This window comes from Chiloscyllium punctatum, chromosome 10 (assembly GCF_047496795.1).
Source record: "Chiloscyllium punctatum isolate Juve2018m chromosome 10, sChiPun1.3, whole genome shotgun sequence".
NCBI lineage: Eukaryota > Metazoa > Chordata > Chondrichthyes > Orectolobiformes > Hemiscylliidae > Chiloscyllium > Chiloscyllium punctatum.
Window position 1 is genome coordinate 70,400,037 of NC_092748.1, and position 25,977 is coordinate 70,426,013.

A 25,977-nucleotide genomic window follows, 5' to 3' on the forward strand; every position below is an offset into this window, starting at 1 on the left:
TGTCTCAGAGGCCATCAATTGTGTCGAAGAAAGATTTACTGAAAACAATACGTCCCATGAAATTTGTGGAGTGACTTTTTGATTAGCCAAGGTTCAGGCACCATTTGATACATATACAATAGGGCTTTGATGTGGAATTTATTAATTCATGGGCTCAGTCTACATGGTGCAAGTTTCCAATCCAGGAATCTCATCAGAAGTTGTGGCTGTGTGATATCAGGATAGCGTCCATTAAAGCTTATCCAGCATACATTGTGGATGTTGCATGTGCACCATTTTACAGCTGCAATATCAGCTCGGAAGGGGTCAGTGGTTTATTGCGCCAAGGTCTTTTGGCCAATAAATCTGAACTGACCCAAGTGATTGGTTTACACATGCTAGCAAATTCTTTGCCTTAAATGGGGTTCATTTATGAAAGATTTTATCTCATAAGGAAATAGGTCCAAATTATTGACTTTGTTTGAATTTGTAGTCAGCTCTTTGTGATTGGTTCAGATCTGTCAAGGCTGAGCAAACTGCTCACTGGGGCATTGTGACTGGGCCAGACACTGACACTTACATAACACACAAACACACACCAGAGATTGAATTGGCACTTTCTGAATCTGTATGACACAGTAGCACACATAGCATAAATGTAAATACAATGCAATCAAGAGGTATGATCAATCCCTTTTATGTCCAGTTATTTATGTAGCTCTTATTGAAAATCTTACAATTAAGCAACCAGCTTTTGGCATGAACCATTCCACTAAAGGTAATCAAGGTTACAGCATTAGAATAGGTTCTGTTCTCAGATCAATATCGAGAACATGCCATGAGCAGTTGTCAGACAAGAATTTTAATCAAGTCAACTCCAAATCATGGAAAGTTTATAGCACAGAAAAGTAACAACCTGACCCAAAACGTGTATACCAACTGCACAATGAGTAACTCAGCTTAATCTCACTTTACTGCATATTTTCCATAGCCCTGTGGGTTTCATTGCTTGAGGTGCACACCCGTACAGCTTTTAAAGAGTTGAATGTTTCTGTCTGCACTACCTTTCAGGTTGTGAGTTTCAGATCCTGACCACATCCTTGGGGAAAACAGGACTTCCTCATCATCCCTTCTAACATTTCAAATCTATTGCTCCATCATTGACCTTGTTGCTGAAAGAAATAGGCCCTTCCTATTTACTCAAGCCATGGTCCTCACAATTTTGTACATCTCAATCAAATCATCCTTCAGGCTCTTCTGTTCCAATGAAAACAATCCCACACTATCCAAACTTTTCCCTCAGCTACATTTTTTTCAGTTCTGACATCTTTCTAAACCTCCACTACATCCTTCTTAGTGCAATTACATCTTCTCTGTGACCAGAACTGCACAAGGTGCTTAAAATGCGACCTAACTAATGGTTTATACAGTCCTAGCATAACCTCTAACTCTTATATTCTGTACCTTGGATAACAAAAGTTTGGGTTCTAAATGCTTTAACCACCTTAATAAACTATCTCGCTACCTTCAGGGATCTATGGACATTCACTCCACTTCCTCTATACGTCTCAGCTCTATGTTTTTTATGCTAGTATTTTTAAAGCAAGAACAATATCTGTTTTAATTTATTCTTTTTAAACACAATTCAATTTGTATTCATTAAATTTCCTACTTTTCCTTAATTTTAGTAAGGCTGTCCTTTGAAATCCCACAATTTTGGAGTCAGTGTAATCATGAAAGTATAGTTAATTAAGTCATGATTTAATTGCTTAAGTAATTACCTGATATCCACCTCAGGCTGTAAGATTTGTAACTATAATTTCCACTTAAGTAGTCCTCTAACCGAAACGTTTGTTGACGATCTTCTTGATTTTCTAATTCAAACATTGGAAAAGAAACAATGGTTATTTTCGATATCAATCTTATACGTCAATAAATGTTGGATAAACTGCACAGGATCTATTATATTGCTTAAAGGAGGAATTAATACAAGTGAGAAGTTGCATCATTATCATTAAATAATAGACTATGAAACCTCTCAGTGCAGTGTTCAAATGTTTCCAAAATGATCACACAAATGGAACAAACTTTGGACACTAATTCTGATTGAACAAGTAATGCATCTAGTTATGTCAATACGATCCTGTACTGACTTGCTTTCATGGAAAAAATATAAAAGCATACTTCGGGAAAGTATAGTTAGCATCTCCCTCTGTTTATAAGTGGACATGGGGGAAGAAATCTTGGTTTTCTGCACAGATGGAAGTGGGATGGAAAAGTTCAAGTATACATATTTCCAACTTGAATTTAGATAAATAGTTGCTCATAGATGGGATTTCACTAGCTGTGCTAGAATTTGTTGCCCTGCTTCATTACCCTTGAAATGAATGTCTTGTTAATCCATTTCAGGGGTCAGTTAATATTTAACCACTATGCTGTATGTCTGGAGTTACATGTAGGCTAGTAAAGATGGCAAATTGCCTTTCTTAGAGGGCATTAGTCAACCAGATGAGCATTGACAACAAAAAACAGTTGGTTAGCTTTCTTTTACTTTCAGATATTATAATTGAACTCAAATTTCACAATTGACCAGTGTGCAATTTTAACCCAGGTCCCCAGAGCAGCAGCCTAGGCACCTAGTTGAGTGAAATTACCACTACGCTACTGTGTCCCTGTGGTCACTGAAAATAACTATAACCCATTTCCTGTGTACTGTATACTGCACTCATTATTCTTCACTTGCAGTGAAGCTCTGTTATTTTGGTAATTCTCTATGTTTGGTAGTGCATTCCAACATCAACTTACATTTATGTACTACTTTGAATGAAGTAAAATGTCCCAACAGTGTTGACAAACAAAATTTAACACTGTCCCACACAAGGACATTTTTGGCAAGACGACTAAAGGCTGGTAAGAGAGGTAGCTTCCACAAAACAACTTGAAGAAGAAAAGTGAGGCAGAAATGTGAAGAGGCTTAGAAAGGAAATTCCAGAATTTAGGGCCTAGAGCTGATAGCACGATGGCTAATATTGCCCCATTACAGATCAGCGATGTGCATAAGGCTGAAACTGGACAAGTGCAGAGCTCCTAGAAGATTGAAAGGTTTGTGGGAATTATTGAGATGGGGAGAGACATGACACTGGAAGAATTTGAACATGTGACAATAGCAAAATCTCAGCACTGTTAGAACCAAGGTCAATGAGCACAAGGGTGGCTATAAATCAAAGATCCAGCTGTTTGTTCTGCCATAAGTTTGAAGTTAAACACAGCGCTACTACTTTTGCATGATGATGCCAGGCAAAAGTTTTGACAATATTTTGACAGCCCTTCCAATGTGTTGTGCATACCAACTAGGAGGGTATGGAGTTTCAAGAAATAGAACATAGAACGTAGCAGCGCAGTACAGACCCTTTGGCTCTCGATGTTGCACTGACCTGTGAACCAACCTGAAGCCAATCTAACCCAACCTAACCTAGGATTTCCAATGCCAAAAGGCTTCATCGTTGTTAAGGGATACAACGAAAATGCCAGACAACAGCACATAAATTGCATCTTTCAGGCTGAAGTTTAAATCTGCTGGTGCTTAAGCTGACTGTAGGTAAAAAGGAAAGCAATGGATGGGAAAAAAATTCACATATTTCCATCAGTTCCCCCCAAAAAGTCATTTCTGTTGCAAATAATGATCAGATAGTGCTAAAAATCCTCGAGAAAATCAAGATGAAAATAGAAAAGTATGGTGGAGAGACTGAAAAGATTATCTAATGAACTACAAGCACCACTGAGATATGAGTGGCCTGCCTTGTGAATGGACGTGACCCCCATCTCAATAGACAATACAATACATGCAGGAGTAGGCCATTCAGCCCTTCGAGCCTGCATCTCCAAGGCTTCGAACAGGATAAGTGGATTGGGAATGTGGAAGAGATTCCACATTCTAACTTTTTGAAAGACTTCAGGGCCCAGACAGTTCTTCCCTTCACTCCTGTCAGCCCATGAAAACCATATTACACAGGACAAGCATATTCATAAATTGTGTAAACAAAGAATGTTAAGTGCGTGGTCTGAGCTCGAAATTTCACAGATATATATTTAAGGAGTCATAAATGCAGTAAGATGTTGATCAACCTCTTTGTAAAGCTGTTGATTATGAGGTCACTTGTTCCACTTGAACAGCCCAGCTTGTAAAAAATGCCACAGAGTAGGAAAGCAGAAGATCCTGTAATACTTTGAAAAAATAATTAGACTTTGGCCAATTACTGTATTATAGGCAGGGGATAATTTTATGGGCCCTTATCAGGCCAAAGTTTGCAACAATTAAAAAAAAATCAGAAGTTTAAAATCCTGCAGTGTCCTGAGGTAACCCACAAAGGAAATCATGCTTGTCACTCAGATGGTCAGAGTGTACAAGGCCATTCAGTCTGCCTTGTCCAGTCTAGTCAACAATAATCAAAACTACACTGATTCCTTTCCCCAGCTGTTGGTCCATAGACCAGGAGGCTATGGAAATGCAATTAAATATCCAAGTTCTGCTTAAATATTGCAAGAGTTTCTGCCTCATCCCCACATTCAGACAGTGAGTTCCACACTCCCATTATCCTCTGCATTAAAAACTCTTTCAACCTTTCTCTTAGCCTTCTAACTCTTACATTAAATCTGTGCGCCCCCCTGCCCCCAATTGTTGACCCCTTTTACTCATAAAAAACAGCCTACCTATCTTACCCTATCTATGCTTCTCATAACCTTATTCACCACTAGCAGATCCTGTCTAAACTTTTGCTACACCAAGGAAAACAGCACAACCTAATCAACCTTCTCTCGTCGCTCAGAACCTCCAACCTAACCAGAATCCTGGTAAATCCCCTTCCGTACCTTTTCTAGTGCAATATCATCCTTCCTATAATGTGGTTACCAGAACTGTATGCAGTAGTCCAGTTGTAGCCTAAAAAGCATTCTATACAGTTCAATCATAGTCGAGGCAGTAGGAAGAGGTGTCCTCGAGTTAGCATTTGACTTCAGCGGTGTAGAGGTCAGTGCCTCCTGTTCTTGTATTCTGTGCTTAAGCTAATAATGGCAAATATCTAAAATTCCTTCTTAACCACCTTATCTACTGTTCCCCTGCTATCTGTTCCCCAGCAGACATTAGATTCAGTAGGCCTAATAAGTGCGAACTGGACAGATTTCCTATTATGTCCTACATGCTTTATCAGTGGAGGAGGGTAAAGATATATTACATCTACACTGATTAAGATTTTGTTTGTTAGGTCAAAGGGATATTATCTCTCTTTCAACAAACTGCAGTGCTGAGCTCCTCAGCCCCCAGATTTGTGGGTGCCATGAACTAATTTGAAAACAGCTTCAAACATTTAAATTGAGGGACCAAATGATCCACTTCTACTTCAAATTCACACATTCTATTCAGTTCCAGGGATGGAGTAATCTCTAAAAGTTACAAATTTCTATGGCGTAAGGAAAACTTTAATAAATTGACTTACATTATTTAGAAGAACTATTGCGATATAAAATGAGACAATGTTCTGTATAGCTCCTCTTTGTTTTGAAGATTGCAAAAGAGATTGTTGCTTGACCTAACTCTGGAGGACTATTAATTCTGTCTATTGATGTCTACTCTATACTAATTATACAAAGCAGAGACCTAAGCAGTCTGCATAATTGTTCTGTCGCCAAATACGGAATTTAAATTTTAATTGCCTTTATCTTCACTGCTGCTTTGGAGGTATCAATATTGATAATGAATGTAAATAGGCATGTGGGCAATATGACACTGATTTATAAGATTCATCCAACAAGACAAATAGGATTGTAACTAGAACATAGAACATAGAACATAGAACAATACAGCACAGAACAGGCCCTTCGGCCCACGATGTTGTGCCGAACTTCTATCCTAGATTAAGCACCCATCCATGTACCTATCCAAATGCCGCTTAAAGGTCGCCAATGAATCTGACTCTACCACTCCCACGGGCAGCGCATTCCATGCCCCCACCACTCTCTGGGTGAAGAACCCACCCCTGACATCTCCCCTATACCTTCCACCCTTCACCTTAAATTTATGTCCCCTTGTAACACTCTGTTGTACCCGGGGAAAAAGTTTCTGACTGTCTACTCTATCTATTCCTCTGATCATCTTATAAACCTCTATCAAGTCACCCCTCATCCTTCGCCGTTCCAACGAGAAAAGGCCGAGAACTCTCAACCTATCCTCGTATGACCTACTCTCCATTCCAGGCAACATCCTGGTAAATCTTCTCTGCACCCTCTCCAAAGCTTCCACATCTTTCCTAAAGTGAGGCGACCAGAACTGCACACAGTACTCCAAATGTGGCCTAACCAAAGTCCTGTACAGCTGCAACATCACCTCACGACTCTTGAATTCAATCCCTCTGCTAATGAACGATAATACTCCATAGGCCTTCTTACAAACTCTATCCACCTGAGTGGCAACCTTCAAAGATCTATGTACATAGACCCCAAGATCCCTCTGTTCCTCCACCTGACCAAGAACCCTACCATTAACCCTGTATTCCGCATTCTTATTTGTTCTTCCAAAATGGACAACTTCACACTTGGCAGGGTTGAACTCCATCTGCCACTCCTCAGCCCAGCTCTGCATCATATCTAAGTCCCTCTGCAGCCGACAACAGCCCTCCTCACTGTCCACAACTCCACCTATCTTTGTATCATCTGCAAATTTACTGACCCACCCTTCGACTCCCTCATCTAAGTCATTAATAAAAATTACAAACAGCAGAGGACCCAGAACTGATCCCTGCGGAACTCCACTTGTAACTGGACTCCATGCTGAATATTTACCATCTACCACCACTCTCTGACTTCGACCGGTTAGCCAGTTTTCTATCCAATTGGCCAAATTTCCCTCTATCCCATGCCTCCTGACTTTCCGCATAAGCCTACCATGGGGAACCTTATCAAATGCCTTACTAAAATCCATGTACACTACATCCACTGCTCTACCCTCATCCACATGCTTGGTCACCTCCTCGAAGAATTCAATAAGACTTGTAAGGCAAGACCTACCCTTCACAAATCCGTGCTGGCTGTCCCTAATCAAGCAGTGCCGTTCCAGATACTCGTAAATCCTATCCCTCAGTACCCTTTCCATTACTTTGCCTACCACAGAAGTAAGACTAACTGGCCTGTAATTCCCGGGGTTATCCCTATTCCCTTTTTTGAACAGGGGCACAACATTCGCTACTCTCCAGTCCCCTGGTACCACCCCCGTTGCCAGTGAAGACGAGAAGATCATTGCCAACGGTACTGCAATTTCCTCTCTTGCTTCCCACATAATCCTAGGATATATCCCGTCAGGCCCGGGGGACTTGTCTATCCTCAAGTTGTTCAAAATGTCCAACACATCTTCCTTCCTAACAGATATCTCTTCTAGCTTATCAGTCCGTTTCACACTCTCCTCTTCAACAATACAGTCCCTCTCGTTCGTAAATACTGAAGAGAAGTACTTGTTCAAGACCTCTCCTATCTCTTCCGACTCAATACACAGTCTCCCACCACTGTCCTTGATCGGACCTACCCTCGTTCTCGTCATTCTCAGGTTTCTCACATACGCATAGAATGCCTTGGGGTTATCCTTGATCCTATCCGCCAGGGATTTTTCATGCCCTCTCTTAGCTCTCCTAATCCCTTTCTTCAGGTCCCTTCTGGCTATCCTGTATCCCTCCACTGCTCTGTCTGAACCTTGTTTCCTCAACCTTATGTAAGCCTCCTTCTTCCTCTTTACTAGACATTCAACCTCCCTCGTCAACCAAGGCTCCCTCACACGACCATTTCTTTCCTGCCTGATCGGTACATACATATCAAGGACACGTCGTATCTGCTCCTTGAAAAAGTCCCACATTTCCACCACATCCTTCCCTGACAGCCTATGCTCCCAACGTATGCTCCTCAAATCCTGTCTTACAGCATCGTAATTTCCCTTCCCCCAATTGTAAAAACTTCCTTGTTGTGTGCACCTATCCCTCTCCATAACCAAGGTGAAAGTGACAGAATTGTGGTCGCCATCACCAAAATGTTCACCCACTAACAAGCCCACCACTTGTCCCGGTTCGTTACCGAGTACCAAATCCAATATGGCCTCCCCTCTGGTTGGACAATCTACATACTGCGTTAGAAAAGCTTCCTGGACACACTGCACAAACACCGCCCCATCCAATCTACTTGATCTAAAGAGCTTCCAATCAATATTTGGGAAGTTGAAGTCGCCCATGACTACGACCCTGTGGCTTCTGCACCTTTCCAAAATCTGTTTCCCAATCTGTTTCTCCACATCTTTGCTGCTATTGGGGGGCCTATAATAAACACCCAACAAGGTGACTGCACCTTTCCTATTTCTGACTTCAGCCCATACTACCTCCAGAGGCAGATCTCCCTCAAACTTCCTTTCTGCAGCCGTTATACCATTTCTAATTAGCAATGCCACCCCCCCTCCTTTTTTACCACCCTCCCTAATCTTACTGAAACATCTGTAACCAGGAACCTCCAACAGCCATTCCTGTCCCTCATCTATCCATGTTTCCGTGATGGCTACAACATCGTAGTCCCAGGTACCGATCCACGCCTTAAGTTCACCCACCTTATTTCTGATACTCCTTGCATTGAAGTATACGCACTTGAGCCCATCTCTGTGTCCGCAAGTAGTCCCTGTCAGTGCTACCTTCTCCACAGCCTCCCTACAGTCTTGGACATCCTGACACACAGCTAGCTTACTTGCTGGACTACAAGTCCGGATCCCATCCCCCTGCCAAATTAGTTTAAACCCCCCCGAAGAGTGCTAGCAAACCTACCCCCCAGGATATTGGTGCCCTTCTGGTTCAGGTGCAACCCGTCCTGTTTATACAGGTCCCACCTTCCCCAGAATGCAGTCCAATTGTCCAAATATCTGAAGCCCTCCCTCCTACACCATCCTTGCAGCCACGTGTTCAACTGCACTCTCTCCCTATTCTTTGCCTCTCTGTCACGTGGCACCGGCAACAACCCAGAGATGACGACTCTGTCTGTCCTAGCTTTTAGCTTCCAGCCTAACTCCTTGAGCTCTTGAATGACCTCCCCGCCCCTCTTCCTACCTATGTCGTTGGTGCCAATGTGTACCACGACTTCTGGCTGCACACCCTCCCCCTTAAGGATTCTGAAGACACGGTCCGAGACATCTCGGACCCTAGCACCCGGGAGGCAACAAACCATCCGAGAGTCTCGCCCATGTCCACAGAACCGCCTGTCCGTCCCTCTAACTAGAGAGTCCCCTATAACTAGCGCTCTCTTCTTCTCCCCCTTTCCCTTCTGAATCTCAGAGCCACAGACCCCTTCACTGCAGCTTACACCTGCAAGGCTGTCCCCCCCAACAGTTTCCAAAGCTGCATACTTATTTTTTAGGGGAACGACTACAGGGGAACCCTGCACTGCCTGTTTCTTCCCCTTCCCACCTCTAACTGTTACCCAGCTACCTCTGTTCTCTGGCGTAACTATGTCCCTGTAGCTTCTATCGATCACCCTCTCAGCCTCTCTAATAATCCTCAGCTCATCCAGTTCCAGTTCCAGTTCCCTAACTCGTTCGGTGAGGATCAGGATCTGACTGCATTTCCTGCACACGAAGTCGGCAGGAGTATCGGTGGTCACCCCTACCTCAAACATCCTGCAGGAGGAACATTCCACCGCCTGTGCTGCCATGACTGTACACTGTCTCCAAAAACAAGAACACTGAGTCAATAACCTGTGGACTTTAAAGTTAGGTTAGAGGAGGAGGGTGGGAGGGAGGCCCTACGAAAGTAGGACCTGGGGTCTAGAACACACCCACTCAAATACTAATCACTTACCTTCCCGCCCAGCTATGCGCTCCAACCTCACTTCCGCTGCCCGCTACAGGTAAGTAATTTTGAAACAAACTGTCTTACCTTAGCTGTAGTCTCTTACCTTAGCTGTAACTAAATTAATAGATTGATGAATTGTGAAATGATGCCTTTTGGCAACAATGATGTGGAGGTGTCAGTGTCGGACTGGGGTGGATAAAGTTAAAAAAATTACACAAAACCAGGTTATAGTCCAACAGGTTTATTTGGAGTATATGCTTTTGGACCTATCTGATAAAGGAGCAGTGCTCTGAAAGCTTGTACTTCCAAATAAACCTGTTGGACTATAACCTGGTATTGTGAGATTTTTAACTTCTGGAAACAAGATTGAGAAAATGCAATTTAAGCTTTAGGGCTCATTTTTAAGGATTGGAGGAATAGAGAAATCTGAGATTTGTGTACGGAATTTTTGAAGGTGTTGGATAAATTGACAAGGCTGTTATAAAGCAAAACGGAACCTTGACTTTATAATAGGATAGAATACAAAAATCACTTAGTTCAGATATCTTCTTGTAAATCACTGAGAAGGCTTCAGATATTATAGTTCAGATACTAAATTAATTCTTGGAACCAAACTTTAATAAAAGATGTCAAAATCTTCAAGACATTGCAGAGAAGGTTTACCACAGCTTACTCACAGAAATCAGTGACTTTACATGGAGAAAGTAAAGAAGCTGGCGTTGTTCACCATACTAGAGAAGGGAAAGCAGGTGGTCATTGGCTGTAGACTTTTTCCCAGAGGCTAATTTCCATTTCAGCAGATGTACAAGAACCACAAAAGGAACTGCATTTGTTGATTTTTCAACCTTTAAGTCCAGGAGTGAATTGTTTTGTAATTGATCTAATACTGCCTGTTCATTCTAAATGCCAAAGAAAACCAACTTTAACTAGATGGCCAGTGGCCAACTTTAACATACAAAGAAGCATTTTACTATTCCATCAGAAATCAACCCCCTACCACATAGTGAGGTTACCTCCTTGGGGGATTGTCGGGGGGGGGGGGGGTCAGAGGTCAGAGGTCAGAGGTAGGGGCTGGGAAGGCAACCCGCTCAATCCCAGTAATATTTCCCAGCAAGCTTCCTGTACAGTACTGGGTCTTTGACACTTAAGGCTTTCTTCTGTTTCCTGCTGAATTCAGATAGACTCCATGCTGCTTCAGCAGTGGTCACTATTCCTCGTATCATTGTTGGAGGTTGTCCTGAATTGCCGGCAACTCTCTGGGGCAGGTTGCTCTTTTGCCTGCCAGTAACTACTTAGAGTCACAGAGATGTACAGCATGGAAACAGACCCTTCGGTCCAACCCGTCCATGCCGACCAGATATCCCAACCCAATCTAGTCCCATATGCCAGCACCCGGCCCATATCCCTCCAAACCCTTCCTATTCATATACCCATCCAAATGCCTCTTAAATGTTGCAATTGTACCAGCCTCCACCACTTCCTTTGGCAGCTCATTCCATACATGTACCAGCCTCTGCGTGAAAAAGCTGTCCCCTCTCACCTTAAACCTGTACCTTCTAGTTCTGGACTCCCACCCCAGGGAGTTTATCAGTTTATCCTATCCACACCCCTCATGATTTTATGAACCTCTATAAGGTCACCTCTCAGTCTCTGCGCTGCAGGTAAAAACACCCCAGCCTATTCAGCCTTTCCCTGTAGCTCAAATCCTCCAACTCTGGCAACATCCTTGTAAATCTTTTCTGAACCCTTTCAAGTTTTGCAGCATCCTTCTGATAGGAAGGAGACCAGAATTGCATGCAATATTCCAAAAGTGGCCTAACCAATGTCCTGTACAGCTGCAACATGACCTCCCAACTCCTGTACTCAATGCTCTAACCAATAAAGGAAAGCATACCAAATGCCTTCTTCACTATCCTATCTACCTGCAACTCTACTTTCAAGGAACTATGAACCTGAACTCCAAGGTGTCTTTGTTCAGCAACACTCTCTGGGACCTCACCATTAAGTGTATAAGTCGTGCTCTGATTTGCTTTTCCAAAATGCAGCACCACACATTTATCTAAATTAACTATCTGCCACTCCTCAGCCCATTGGCTCATCTGATCAACATCCTGTTGTAATCTCAAGTAACCTTCTTCGCTGTCTACTCCATCTCCAATTTTGGTGTCATCAGAAAACTTACTAACTATACCTTGTATGTTCACATTCAAACCATTTATATAGATGATGAAAAGCAGTGGACCCAGCATTGATCCCTGTGGCACTCCACTGGTCACGGCCTCCAGTCTGAAAAACAACCCTCCACCACCTCTCTCTGTCTTCTACCTTCAAGCCAATTATGTATCCAAGTGGCTAGTTCTCCCTGTACTCCATGAGACCTAAACTTGTTTAGCAGTCTCCCATGGGGGTGTCTTGTCGAACACCTGCTAAAGAAGTGGTCTATAGTCAAGTCTGCTTTACAGCTGCATTTTCTTTAAGGGCTATACATTAAGTGATTCATCTGGTTTGCTGGGTGTTGTAAATATGCATAGCTCACTGTAATTTTCATGTGGAAGCCAAGATTAATTCTAACAATAAATCCAAGGCAAATAGCATTCTCACCCAATATTCACAAATGTGCAATTATCAAAACTGGCCTCCAGACAGGAATGTATGAACAGGAATAGCCTTTCATCATTCAAGCCTATTCTATCATTCAAATGTGATCATGCCTAACCGCAACCTAAATCCACACACCAGTTTTTGCCGAATCCCTTAATACTATTGGTTAACAATCTTAGACTTAAAATGAATAATTGATTCAGCATTGATTTTATTCATGAAAGAAAAGTTCTAAACCACTATTACTATTTCTGAAAACATTTCTAAATTTAGTCCATGAAGGCCTGATAATGTTTGAGGCTATGTCTCCTAATCCTAGACTCCACAAGTAGCAATAGTTTCCTTCCATCTAGCTTATTACTTCTACTTAACTTGGAAACTTAATCTCAATCAGCAACATCCTTGAAAAAATCATTCTTGCAATGATCAAGTTTTATCTGTTCATAGGTGTTACACTACATAAAATAAAGGTAAACACCAACTCTGGGGTAGAATTGCTTTCATACATTGATTAGTTTTTGCTTTATCTGTTCTGACAGCTTCTTGATGCATGAACACTTATTCAAGATGTTGGTACGTATAGATGACTCAATACTGTGTCAGTACTGTGTCAGTAACAGAACAGACACATAGCATACAAAGTTACAAAGTAGGAACTGACAGCAACAGACCTGTATCGTGCTGCCTTAAAGCAGAAGTCATATTTCCTGCAAGGAACTTTACAGTTTAATTTCATAGTCCACCATATCTTTAGCACAAAATAACTTGTGACTAGAAAAAATCTTTGCTATCTGTTTCTCAAAAACATTTATCATCTATGTGGAATGACCTATCATTCTTAGAAATAGGAAACAACCATACAAAATGATTATCACAGTAAACAGTGCCAAATAAATGAGGTATATTTTTGACTTCACTTTCTGGAAGCATAGTTAAAGGTGAAAAGATACATACCCATAAGTTTTAGTTGATTAAAAAATCAGGATTATTATATAATGATGCGCTATTAATTCTGCCAGATCAGGGCCCAGACAGCGGAGTTAAAATACATCAGTTTTGCAATTAGTTTTTTTTCCTCAATGCCATCAATGCAAAAAAAGCTTTTAAATAGAGAAAAATAAAATGTATTGGTTGCGTGACAACAGATTCAGTTCCACAATTCCGTCAATTATAGAACAGAAGGTGAAGTTAAGACGTGTGTCAGGGGAATGAATACCTTAGAGTGTTAGACAAAATTATGAGTGTTCATTGCACAAGTTTGGAAAAGGTAAATGGTGCATTCAGGGTTCAATACTACGAAAGGACGCACTTCTGTATCTGGAACTAAAATGGTTTGTAACGTGTAGGGAACTGTACACTACACTTCATACTGTCACATTTGCAAATGTTACGCATGAAATTCTGCAAGTGTGACTTTCTAGACTCAATTAAATTGTTCTGTTCAAATCACCAGGCCAATTCACTCCAAAATATGCAGGTATGAAACAGCTAATTACAATCCATGGATGGGTAAGAAAAGTGATGAATCCAACCACAACAGCAACAAGTCCAAACAATAAAATTCCTTATTTATTTTCCATAAACAAAACTGCCAGAAACCAAATCAGACACATCATGCAGGTACAGTCTTACCATTGGTCCCAGCCTTAGTTATTCCCCCAACAAGGCTTTTATATGCAGATACAATAAATTCATAAAGAAATACCCAAATATAAAACAAAACTCATCATATTTCATAAATTGATTCAGTTATTGGCCTATTTGTCTAAGTTTGTTTATTTTGTATCAGTGCTATCATGGGGTGTCTCACATGGATGTTCTATTTCATCTGAAAGCTGCATCTCAATTGCCAGCTTGGAGAATTGTGCCGAGACGTTTACTGCAGAGTATCTGAGTAAACATTAAAATCTTACTCCAGCTCCATGACCACTCATGCACATGGCTACAAAATGTCTAATAGCACTACAGTGCAGATATTATATTTAAATTGGGACATTTTTATGCTTTTGCAATCATGCATCATCATTTCATAGAAATAAAGGATAGCTGTGGACCACTTACTTCCTCAATTCTTTTGTCCTTCTCAGTTAGATCATGGCTGGTTGGTACACCAACTGAATGTAACCGCCATTGCTCCATTTTTCTCATACCTTTAACAAGAAACTTTTGGAAACTTCAACTGCTCCAGAATGCACAGCCTTTCAAGGAAGAACTTATTTCTTTTGTGTGGAATGCATATTCCTAAGTTGCTAGCTCTAATTTTAAGCTTCAGATCACTTTTTTAATGAAGTTGTATCAATGACCCAACTGAATATGGGCTACAATGAATAAACTAAAAGCATCTACTCATGTCATTGAACTGTATTACTGCTTTGCTGTTGATTCGCTGGACTACCAGCTCTACTCTTTCATTTAGACTCAATGACCGTGTCTTCTGTTTTGTACACAATAATGATCATAACTTGTAAGGAAAAATTACAAATGAACTTGACTTCTTGAACTTACGGGAAAACATGTATTTGTCCAAGTGTATCCATTTAGGTTCTGAAAGAAAAGGAAAAAGTCCCATAGAGTTAATAGTATGAATACATCTATTTATGTATAACTTGAGGTGTGAAAAATGTTCTTCCAGAGCCCAAAAGGATTGTTAAGACAGATAGTTTAATTGGATGAAATTTTAGGAGTTTAGTACTTGACTTGGGGAAAATGTGAAGGGGAGCTAAAAGTTAGCAAATTAGAATTTTAATTGTGTGAAGGCCACAAAATCTCCTCCACCATCCCTAACGTTATAGATAATACATGCAGGCTAATTACTTGTCATAGAAAGATCCACGTATTCATCCACAATCTGCTAAATTAGTATATCTCATCAGGAAGTACTTTGGCTATTATAATTGTCTGTGGTATCCCCAGGTAAGGAAGAGGAAAAGCTGATCAGGCCTCTTGTTCCTGATCATGATTAAGTGACCTTCTTATATGCATGCAAATTTTGGGAAATGAGAGAATTAAGCTCTGGGACTGGTAGACACAATAAATAATTAGCCTCCCTGCATTCACAACTGGAGCAAAAATTAAAGACCGGCTGCATGCCAAGGTACAAAATCACATTTCACCTACGCGGTGTTGTTTTCAGGAGACCTGGAGGAATAAGGTAATTTGTGAGACAGAAAATCAAGGAAATAAGAAAGGAAAATCAGGTGCAAAAATCTTCCAGACAATAGGAACCACACTGCAGTGATTTTCTGTACCATGTCAATGGGCATCTAAGAGTCCACCATCCTGTCGTGTGACTGTAGTAACATATGCCAGAAAAGCTCAGAATTGGTTTCCTTTCCTTCAGGTATTAATATTAGTCAGTCAGTCAATGTGGGTTATTACAGCAAAATAGCAGTTTTATGGCCATTTTCAATGATGTGAGCTTTTCAGTTATAAGATTTGATAACTTGAAGACAAATTCTCAAATTGTCAGGATCTGAACTCTTCTTCTCTGAATTATAATTCAGGCCTCTGTTTATCAAGTCATTGGGCATGATATTACCCTTCCTGGAGGTTTCCCTCAAGGATAACCTATCCCTGTTTCGCCACCTCTATAATCAAGTTTCAGGTGAAAGGGACCTGGTGAACTTTTGACTTGCCTGCAATTAAAGTCCTTTAAGTGGCTAAGTTTGGCCATTTAAAGGCCTGAACTCACTACCATCCTGATCGCCTGCCACTGAGGCAGGCAAGAAGTATAGCTAACTTCCTGAAAAGGAAACCCTGTAACCTGCTTGAAGTTTGGGAGGATCTTGAGCTCCCCCCTCTGGGGAAATTAGAGCTTTGGATGGGGAATAAGTGGGAGTTTTCTGAAATCCATCCTCTTCTCTTGCCTCCATACCCCATCAGACCTCTCTCTCTACCTTCACCCTGCAAAGAAAAGCAATGCTTACCTCAACTCCAATTGGTCAACAACTTCTCGTAACTCAAGTCACATGTGATAGGGAAAGAAATTCACTCTCGCTGACCTCTCAGCTTTTAATGAGCTGCTTGGCAGGCAATCTATGAATACCTTCACAAGTAGGTGTAGGGTTTACTTTGTCATCTAAAAAGCTCACCTCAAGGCTTTAAAAAAATTGCACCCATAAAGTTATTACAGCAAGAAACTATACCATTCACCCAAGATATCCATGCCAGCTTACTACAAGCAATCCAATTGCCCCAGTTTATCTCCATAGCCCTGCTCATCTTTAATCCTCACCAGCAGGCCACAATTTTGGAATTTCTCAACTTCCTCAAGTCTGCCCTTCTTCTTAAAATCAGTGCATCCCAATCTTCACATGACATTTCAAGGCTCGAAAACTGTCATGACCTCTGCAAGAACTGTCAGAGCAAAGGAGGAGGGGAGACGATCTAAAGAACAGATGTGGGTGAGTCAGGGGGTTGGATTTGGGAATAGCCCGAGGGTCCTGACCCTCACTTTGGGAAGCATTGCCTTAAACCTTTTTAAAAATAAGGCTGCATTGCCCCCTTCCAGATTCAACTGGTCATCTTTCCATTTCAATCTTGCATGTTCCTTGTGTTAGTTTTCTTGGACTTTAATCTGGGCCGTCAATTGTTAGGCTATGTAACCACATTGTATTTCTGATTTCATGTACAGAGGAATGAATCGTATTGTATAGCACCCACACAGCTGGTTGTACAATAGTGTAGCAAGATAAATACTAAAGGTTAGCTCTTTTAATAGTGCTAATCAGCTAATTAAAACAAAGAAAACACTTAACCCTTTACAATAGTACAAGAAGGAGCAGGATAACTATTAAATGGTGCCATACTATTGCATTCTTCAACTGTTAGATAAAGAAAATTCAGGTTTATTGATTGGACATAGCTTGTTTAAAAAATATCAGACTACTTAACTGCAGAATGTGTGATTGAAAAAATGCAATATCTAGCGAGTTCTTGCGGTATTGCATTGTATTTTATTACTTAATCTATAAATCAGATGTAGCACATTTTATTTGGAGGTACAGAGAAGTATAGGAATTGCTAAGCGAGAAACTAACAAACTCCATTTAGTTCACCTTTTATGATCCCAATAGTTGACTGATGTAATAGAAGGAAATTAATTGACCAATCACAGCAATCTCTATGAAAGCATCACCAGCAGATGCAAAATATGACACTAGAAAACCCCAGGGTGGAGTGTTTTAGGAGCCGTAAAACAAGAGACAGATCCCATATTTACATGTCTCAAATTAACCATACATTATGAGGAATCTTGGGAGATTTTAGCTTTGATGGATTGTGGATATTCCTACTGGAGTGGTTTCTTTAAAAAAGGTCACTGAAGGTTCACAGTGGACGTTGAAGATTTTTTAAAAAGGCTGCCTAGAAATCCCATACAATAGATAACTGCTGTAGATTTTATTGGGGAGAGGGCACTTGTGGTCCAGTGGTACAGTCCCTTCCTGAGCCAAGAGGCTCACCTGCTTTAGAGGTTCAATCTCCAAACATCTCTGATTAAAATATCTAGACATTGCTGGAGCAGTTTTGAACAGCAAAAGTCGTGGAGAGCTGCTTGTTTTATCTGTTTCAGATGGATTGAAGCTTGCTTTGAACAAACTGAGTTGGAGGAAAACTTGCCAAGAACAAGCTGCTCAGTCAGTCTCTCTCACTTCTTAGTACAGAACTTGTTTGTTCTTTTGAAAGAATGATTGAAGAATCATCTTAAGGTGTGACTGCAGAGACCACCATAGTGACTTCATCACCACTGCCAGAACATCACAGCAACAGAATCCAGATTACTTTGCTTTATCCTTTAGCCAATGGGTTCTTCTTTATTTTCAGGAGGCCAAGCTCTGCAGAACTTTTATTTTATTTTCTGAAGAGAAAGATCTTGTGCATGTGACAAAGGGGTGGGGAGAAGGGACGGGAGAGATATGGGGACATTCACAGGGTTAAGCTTTTATACTTGTAAGACACAAACAATATTGAGTTCCACAAATTTGGAGTACAACCACTCAATCCAATTTTGTTACATTCCCCACTCTCTCCTAGCCATCTCTTTTTGCCCTTTCTTTCAGCAGAGCAGACCCATTTTCTCCTTTCTGAACCTTTACTTACACTCTTTTTACATCTCTATCCCTCCTTTGTCACTATTATCAGAAAAATAAGTTATTGATCTAACCACAATATTTGTTTGCAATTCTTCTATCTTTATTCTTGAAAGGCATGATCTAAATGCATACTCTTTACTGTGATGAAGCTTTCAGTATAGTATTAGGTAGGAAATTCCAAATTATTGACCAAAGGCAATGAAAACAAAAGTAGCATACAGACATGTATTGAGAATTTGCTTCTTTGAGGGCACTTGGAAATAATGGTGTCTCACAAAATTGTCCTTCATCAAGGTAGAAATCATAGAAGAGGTGGCATCTGAATAAGATGTAGTTCTCCTTTTAAGAATGTTTAGTGAAGCATTTGATCCTAGTATCATTATGTAATAATTTTGGAGTTTTTTTGAAATACATTAGGATCACTACTCTTTCTTAAAATAGTAATCACATGGACTTTAGTGTACAGAGAGTAATTTTGAAGATGATACTAAATTCACAGTTTGGGAGAAGATTTGTAGCTCAGGTGCTCATTGTTGTGGTTCTGTTCGCCAAGCTGGGAATTTGTGCTGCAGACGTTTCGTCTCCTGTCTAGGTTTTTTTTAAATATAAACTCACATATATTAAATAGTAAGGATGATAGCAATACACTTCAGAAATATAGTTCTGTCTTTCAAGCTGGGCACCATTGCAATATGTTCCACTTTCTTCTTCCCCCCCTCTTTTCTCCCACTACCATTTCTGTCTGTCAACAGGATAAAAATCATAATTTCCTTCCCCTTTCAGTTCTGAAGAAGTCATCCTGGACTCGAAATATTAACTCTGTTCCTCTCTCCACAGATGTTTACAGATCTGATGAGTTTTTCCAGCACATTCTACCTTTATTTCAGATTTCCACAACAGCAGAATTTTTTTAAAAATTAATGTTCTGTTGTTTTTATCTCTCCCTTTAATGTCTTTGCAGATATCTTGCTTTATCTTATCTCCACTATTATAATGCAGTCAAAATTTATTTTCCTATCTCTTAACTAAATCCATATGCAATCCATCTTTAGTCACCATACAGAGTACACTTTATGCTGTGATAAACTTCTTAGTCACACTAAACTCTGACCTATCACAGCTATCAATGCTAGATTGAACAACATAAACTTCCTAGTCCTATCACATTGCTTCAGGTAGTCTTCAGCCAACCAAATGTGAAAAGGTCTGGGAGCTAGTGTATAAATTCTATCCATAACTTGACAATTCACGTTCAGATTAATTCCCTGTTAACATTAAAATATACAACCCTCATTTATCTACAGTCCATGTAAAGATACATTTTAACTTTCACTAAGTGCATTATTATTTACTAACAAATTTGCAAGCTGCTATTAATATATATAGTGATGAATGGTTTGTCCGCATTCATTAATTTATCACAATCTATCACTCAAACTTGTTATCAGCTGAATTATTTGGTTACATCTGAAATTATATTTTGTCGATATGTATTCGAGAATTTGGCAATTAAAACATTGCAGCCTTGCTTACTTTTACTTCTAGTGCTCCCATTTTTGAAAACTCTAATGTTGATGCAAGCTCACATCAAATAAGATTAAAAGTATTTTAAAAAAGAACAACAGCCTTCTCTCAAGTTAACTCACATTTCACAAACCTGAATAGAACATCTCTTCCCCGGTAGATCTATAGAAATGCATCAGTTTGTGACTCCAGTACACAATAAAAACAGACATCATGGCTAGGCATTATTGGCAGCCCTATTCTGATGAAGAACATTATGTTTTTCAGCAGTGACTATTTATGATCATTTACTTTTTAAAATATATGTGATTGATATTCAGTGATATTTATAGAGATTAAAGCCAACTCATTATTGGAGGTTGAGATGTTAACAGACAAACGTTTAAAGGAACTGTAAATCCACTCGGCAAATGATAGCTTCAGGGTAATTTTGTCATCCTAGTAATGCAGAGGTCCAGACTACTACCCTGAAGATATGGGTTCAAATCCTACCACAACAATTGGTGGAACTTGAATGCAATTCATATATTTGGAATTGAAAGCTAATCTGAGGAGCATTGACCATGAAGTTATCATTATCCATCCGGCTCATTAAGGTCTTTCCTTGGGAAAGGAAGTCTGCCAGACATGTGACTCAAGATCCACACAAACTGGTTCTCTTTTAGTTGCCTTCTGAAATGGCCTAAAAAGCCATCCATTTCATGATGATAATGGATGGTCAAAAGATGCTACTCTCAGTGGTGCCACATTTCATGAGAGAATTTGCAAAAATGTGTACACTTTAATAAGGTTCAAATCCATTTTAATCAAATGAGTTAATTAATTGTGCAAAATATTATCCAAAATAATGTCAATAATATCAAGTATCACAATATCAGTAATTTCAAAGATCAGCAAAATGCTGCAAAGTAAATTGAAGCAATTTGAAACAAATAGATTTTATTTTGATTCTTGATAATGAAAGGATGCTATTGTAATTGCTTTCTGTCCGGCTTGACAGACTGTACCCTCTCAGACCTTGTATATGCACCACATTATTTACATCTATTCCAAAATTCCAGAAAAAGCACCAAATAAAGTTTCAAAGTAAAATGTTTTGGGAAACAATATACCTTCTGAATCGCCCTCATAAAATAAGTCACTTGATCTAACCACAACATTTCTTCGCAATTTTTCTATCTTTATTCTTGAAAGGCATGATCTAAATGCATACTCTTTACTGTGATGAAGCTTTCAGTATAGTATTAGGTAGGAAATTCCAAGTTATTGACCAAAGGCAAATCATGCAGTATCTAATAGGTAAAGTGGTCATGAACTATGTATATTAGTGGAAATTCTTACAAATACAATTAGAAAACTTGAAACATCCAACAACCTAATAAATCTGCATTTCAAACATAGTGACATTGATACTGCAAAAACCTTTCTTCCCAATGAAAACCCTTAAGTGATCATGAAATTGTGACAAGAAGAAATCCTTCTCAAATTGCAAAGACTGACAATGTTATCATAATTGTTTAAAACTGAGCTTTCATACCCATGAACTGTGGCAGTAGATCACTACTTTTGAAACTCAGCCTTGCATTCATGATGGTCATACATTTTAGCAGCTACAGACAATTAAGATGAAATAACAAAATGTATCTTTTCCATTTCAAAACAAATTTCCAGTCAAACAGTGGAGTAAAACAAGTGAAACAGCTTTCTTTTAAATATTTTGTAGCAGAACAATTTTTCACAAAGATTAAGTTTTTGTGACATTTAAACCACAGTCCATAACAGGACAGGAGGGTTTCTGAAAATATTTTCACAGTTTTGAATCCATTCTGGCACATTTTCCAATGTAAAAATTAGTCTAACGGATCTCAGTGAAAGAGTGCTGGTCACAATATGATGGATAACCTGTTTTTACAAGTAAAGCATTAGGACAAATCATAACAGTCATAGAGATGTACAACATGGAAATAGACCCTTCGGTCCAACTCGTCCATGCCAACCAGATATCCTAACCTAATCTCGTCCTATTTGCCAGCATTTGGGCCATCTGATCAAGTTTCCATTGTACTCTGAGGTAACCTTCTTTGCTCTCCACTACACCTCCAATTTTGGTGTCATTTTAAAACTTACTAACTATACCTCCTATGTTCACATCCAAATCATTTATATAAATGATGAAAAGTAGTGGACCCAGCACCAATCCTAGTGGCACACCACTGGTCACAGGCCTCCAGTCTGAAAATCAAACCTCCACCACCACCCTCTGTCTTCTACCTTAGATCTAGTTCTGTGTCCAAATGGCTAGTTCTCCCCGTATTCCATGGGATCTAACCTTGCCATTCAGTCTCCCATGAAAAGCCTTGTCAAACGCCTTACTGAAGTCCATATAGATCATGTCCACCACTCTGCCCTCATCAATCCTCTTTGTTACTTTTTCAAAAAAACTCAATCAAGTTTGTGAGACATGATGCCCCAAGCACAAGGCTATGGTGACTATTCCTAATCAGTCCTTGCCTTTCCGAATACATATAACTCCTGTCCCTCAGGATTCCCTCCAACAACTTGCCCACCACCAATATCAGGCTCACTGGTCTATAGTTCCCTGGCTTTTCCTTACTCTTTTCTTTAAGAGTGGCACTACGTTAGCCAACCTCCAGTCTTCTGGCACCTCACCTGTGACTATTGATGATATAAATATCTCAGCAAAGGGTCCAGCAATCACTTCCCTAGCTTCCCACAAAGTTCTAGGGTATACCTGATCAGGTCCTGGGGATTTATCCACTTTCATGCTTTTCAAAACATCCAGCACCTCTGTAATATGGACGTTTTTCATGATGTTATTATCTATTGCCTATATTCTGTATCTTCCATGTCCTTCTTCACAGTAAACACTGATGCAAAATACTCAGTTATTATCTCCCCCATCTCCTGCGGCTCCACACAAAGGCTACCTTGCTGATCTTTGAGGGGCAGTACTCTCTCCCTAGTTACCCTTTCGTCCTTAATGTACTTATAAAAACCCTTTGGATTCTCCTTAACCCTATTGCCAAAGCTATCTCATGTCCCCTTTGCCCTCCTGATTTCCATCTTAAGTATACTCTTACTACTTTTGCTGTATACTGTTTCAAGGATTCACTCGATCTCTGCTGTCTATTCCTGACATATGCTTCCTTCTTTTTCTGAACCAAAACCTCAATTTTTAAAAATACAGCTACATATAAAACAATATCCAGCAGTGATATTTGAAGCTGGCAAAACATTAAAAGCTTGCCTTTCAATGCAGACTATCTCAGTGGGAAGAGCAACTCTAGAACTTTGAAGGGGCAGGGATTAGGGATTTTAGCAATTTTAAGATCCAGTTCAGCACTCATAAGGACAGCCGAGGGAGTGGGAGCTGGTGGCGAAGTGAGGTTTACCAAATTACACGTAGGCCTCAGAAATGATGATTTTGTCCTCAGAAATCATGTCCCACACTGTCAAATAGGTCTCAAAACCAAGAGAGGGAGCAGAAAAGATTTGTTATGACACAAGGAATGACAGATTTCAGTTATTTGTTGAGAGAAATTGGATTTTATTCCTTACATTACAAAGTTTAAGAGAATATAAGATAGGGGTGTTGAAATCCATGAATAGTTTTGATAGAGTTTCCATTGGCATAAGGGTTAACGAAAGGACACATTTTTAAACAAAGGCAGCAAATGCTCGAGCAACTCCGCAGGTCTGGCAGCTTCTTTGGCAAGAAAAACAGAGTTAATATTTTGAGTCTAGTGACCCTTCATCATAACACTGCACTCAAAACATTAGCTCAGTTTCTGTCTCCACAGATGTTGGCAGACCTGCTGAGTTTCTCCGGCACTTTCTGTTTTTGTTTCAGGTTTCCAGAACTCATTTTCCCTGTTTTATTTGACCTAGTTTTAAAGGTGGTAGACAACAGAGCCAAAGGGAGCATGAGGAAATATTTTACTCTCAGCAGACTGGTGATCTGGAATGTGCTGCTCAAACAGATATTTTGAAAAGGAATGAAACAGTATTTTTTCAAAGGGAACTGGATTAATATTTAAAGGGGATAAATTAGGGAGTACATCTATTTGTATTGCTGTACCAAAGAATCAGATCAGACACCACAAGAAAAATTACTCTTATGTGCCGTATCAGCATTCCTTGTTTGTTGTAATAATCTTATTCTTTTGCAGCTCACTGTTTTAATTGTGAAGGAAAAATATACAAGTGCAATAGGCAGAACTAGTAAAGCAAATTGAAAACTATTTTTAACAAAAGATTAGAAATATAAAATATGGGGTACCAATAAAAGACTTACAGTCGATGAAGTACAATATTATATTATTGAGTTGATTGGCTTAATGTCCCATATCTGTGCCATCATAAATCCAATTATTAGATCCTTCTAACTACATGTAAAATTCGCACTTTGGTGAATTCCTCGCCTCATTGAAATTGTGCACGTGGTATGAAAGTATCTGCACTGCAAATATCAGTCAACATTTACCAAGGATGTGTTTAGAGAAGCATTGATAACTTTTGCAGATTCAACGCACTGTAACACATTAGATTGACATAATGGGAGCAACAGAGCTCTGTACAATCTTGTGTTTTTCCATCAATTTCTGCTGGTTCGTGGAAAAATCAACGCTTTCTACAAATAAGAACTGAAGACATCACGAATGACGTGCTCCGATATCTAAACAGCTTTAAACGCACTTACTGTTTCCGACCAGAACTGCAATGGGAACTACGATCACGATGATGACGACAGCCGTTGCAATGACCCCCAGCACAGCTTTTAAAACGGTCTGAAATGCAAAGAATTCATGGGAAAAGAGTACGTTGGAAACACCCTACCAAACCAATGCTCCCTTCATTCCCCGTTAGGACTTAAACTCGCAAAAAACAAACTCCATCAAACCATTATGATTCGACTAGAATTCCGCTTTGTACAAAGTTATAGTAACGCCAGCCCAATAGAAACTCTTATTTCAAATGCATCTAACGTGAAAACATTTTAAAGTGGCTAAAACTTTGCATCGGATTCTGATTGTACTGCATGAAAACAGCCTTTCGCACCGTGAGATAGCTATGTCGCGCTGGTTACTGACCTTCATGTTTGGTTAGTCTTGTTCTTTGGCAGAAAGTGTAAACTTCGTTACGTTTGATCCCTCTTGAGCCGTGGCAGAGGCAGGAAATACAGTAAAGTAGCTGGCTGATCCTTACCCAACGGGTCATAGACTGATAGCAAATAAAGAACTTTACATGCCCTCGAAATGTGCCTAGTCTTTCTTAGTTCAGTAAACTGTCGTTAAATATTATCTACAGTATTCTCGTTGATCGTTTACGAGTCGTAAATGCAAAGGTTAACTGATAGCAAGTGTAATGTTTCTGGTAGGGTACATTCGAGACACGGGGGTACATAGAAGGGAGACAATGATGAAATTGTCATTGCGGAACTATTTATTTTAAGTCAGAAGTGAAAAACATGTTGGTGTGGGTAGAACAGCTGCTTCAATAACAGGCTTACCATTCGGGTTGGGTTCACACAAGTCGGAGATTCACAAATACGACTGAGGCTAGCGTCTGCTAAAGCAACACTACGTTTTGGCTTACTGAGCAAAAAAAAAGTCAGATTTTTTTTGACTTTTGAATAGTGTGACATCATCTGAAACGACAAGAAATTGTCTTGCAGAAATTCATTAATAATCCCAAAGCAAGATTAATAGTATACAATATTGATGTATGTTTATTTGCATTTGGAACGGATCAGGGTATAACGATATGAATTGCTGGCGCTTCGTTATTAAAGGGGGTGGGGTAGTTGGTTTAAAAAAACGTTTTCTGTCCCATTTGGAGCGCAAGTTTGCAGCTGGTAACTACTGCGCCTAAATGTTCCCCTTGAGGTGAGTTAATGAAAG

General features: G+C 39.9%; 1 protein-coding gene across 6 annotated transcripts in view; it reads right to left on the reverse strand.

Moving 5' to 3' along the window:
- Positions 1–25,739, reverse strand: part of fap (fibroblast activation protein, alpha) — an 88,395-nt gene extending 62,656 nt beyond the window's left edge. The window contains exons 1-5 of one of the 6 annotated variants that reach the window (XM_072579463.1): positions 25,587–25,739; positions 24,777–24,864; positions 15,558–15,578; positions 14,946–14,984; positions 1,761–1,853 (exon numbers count right to left, since the gene is read on the reverse strand). In XM_072579463.1, coding sequence (XP_072435564.1) covers positions 1,761–1,853; positions 14,946–14,984; positions 15,558–15,578; positions 24,777–24,864; positions 25,587–25,724 — 379 coding nt within the window. In that variant the 5' untranslated portion in view covers positions 25,725–25,739. The other 5 variants (XM_072579466.1, XM_072579464.1, XM_072579467.1 and 2 more) reach the window with 5 other exon arrangements.
- Positions 25,740–25,977: the final 238 nt, after the last annotated feature.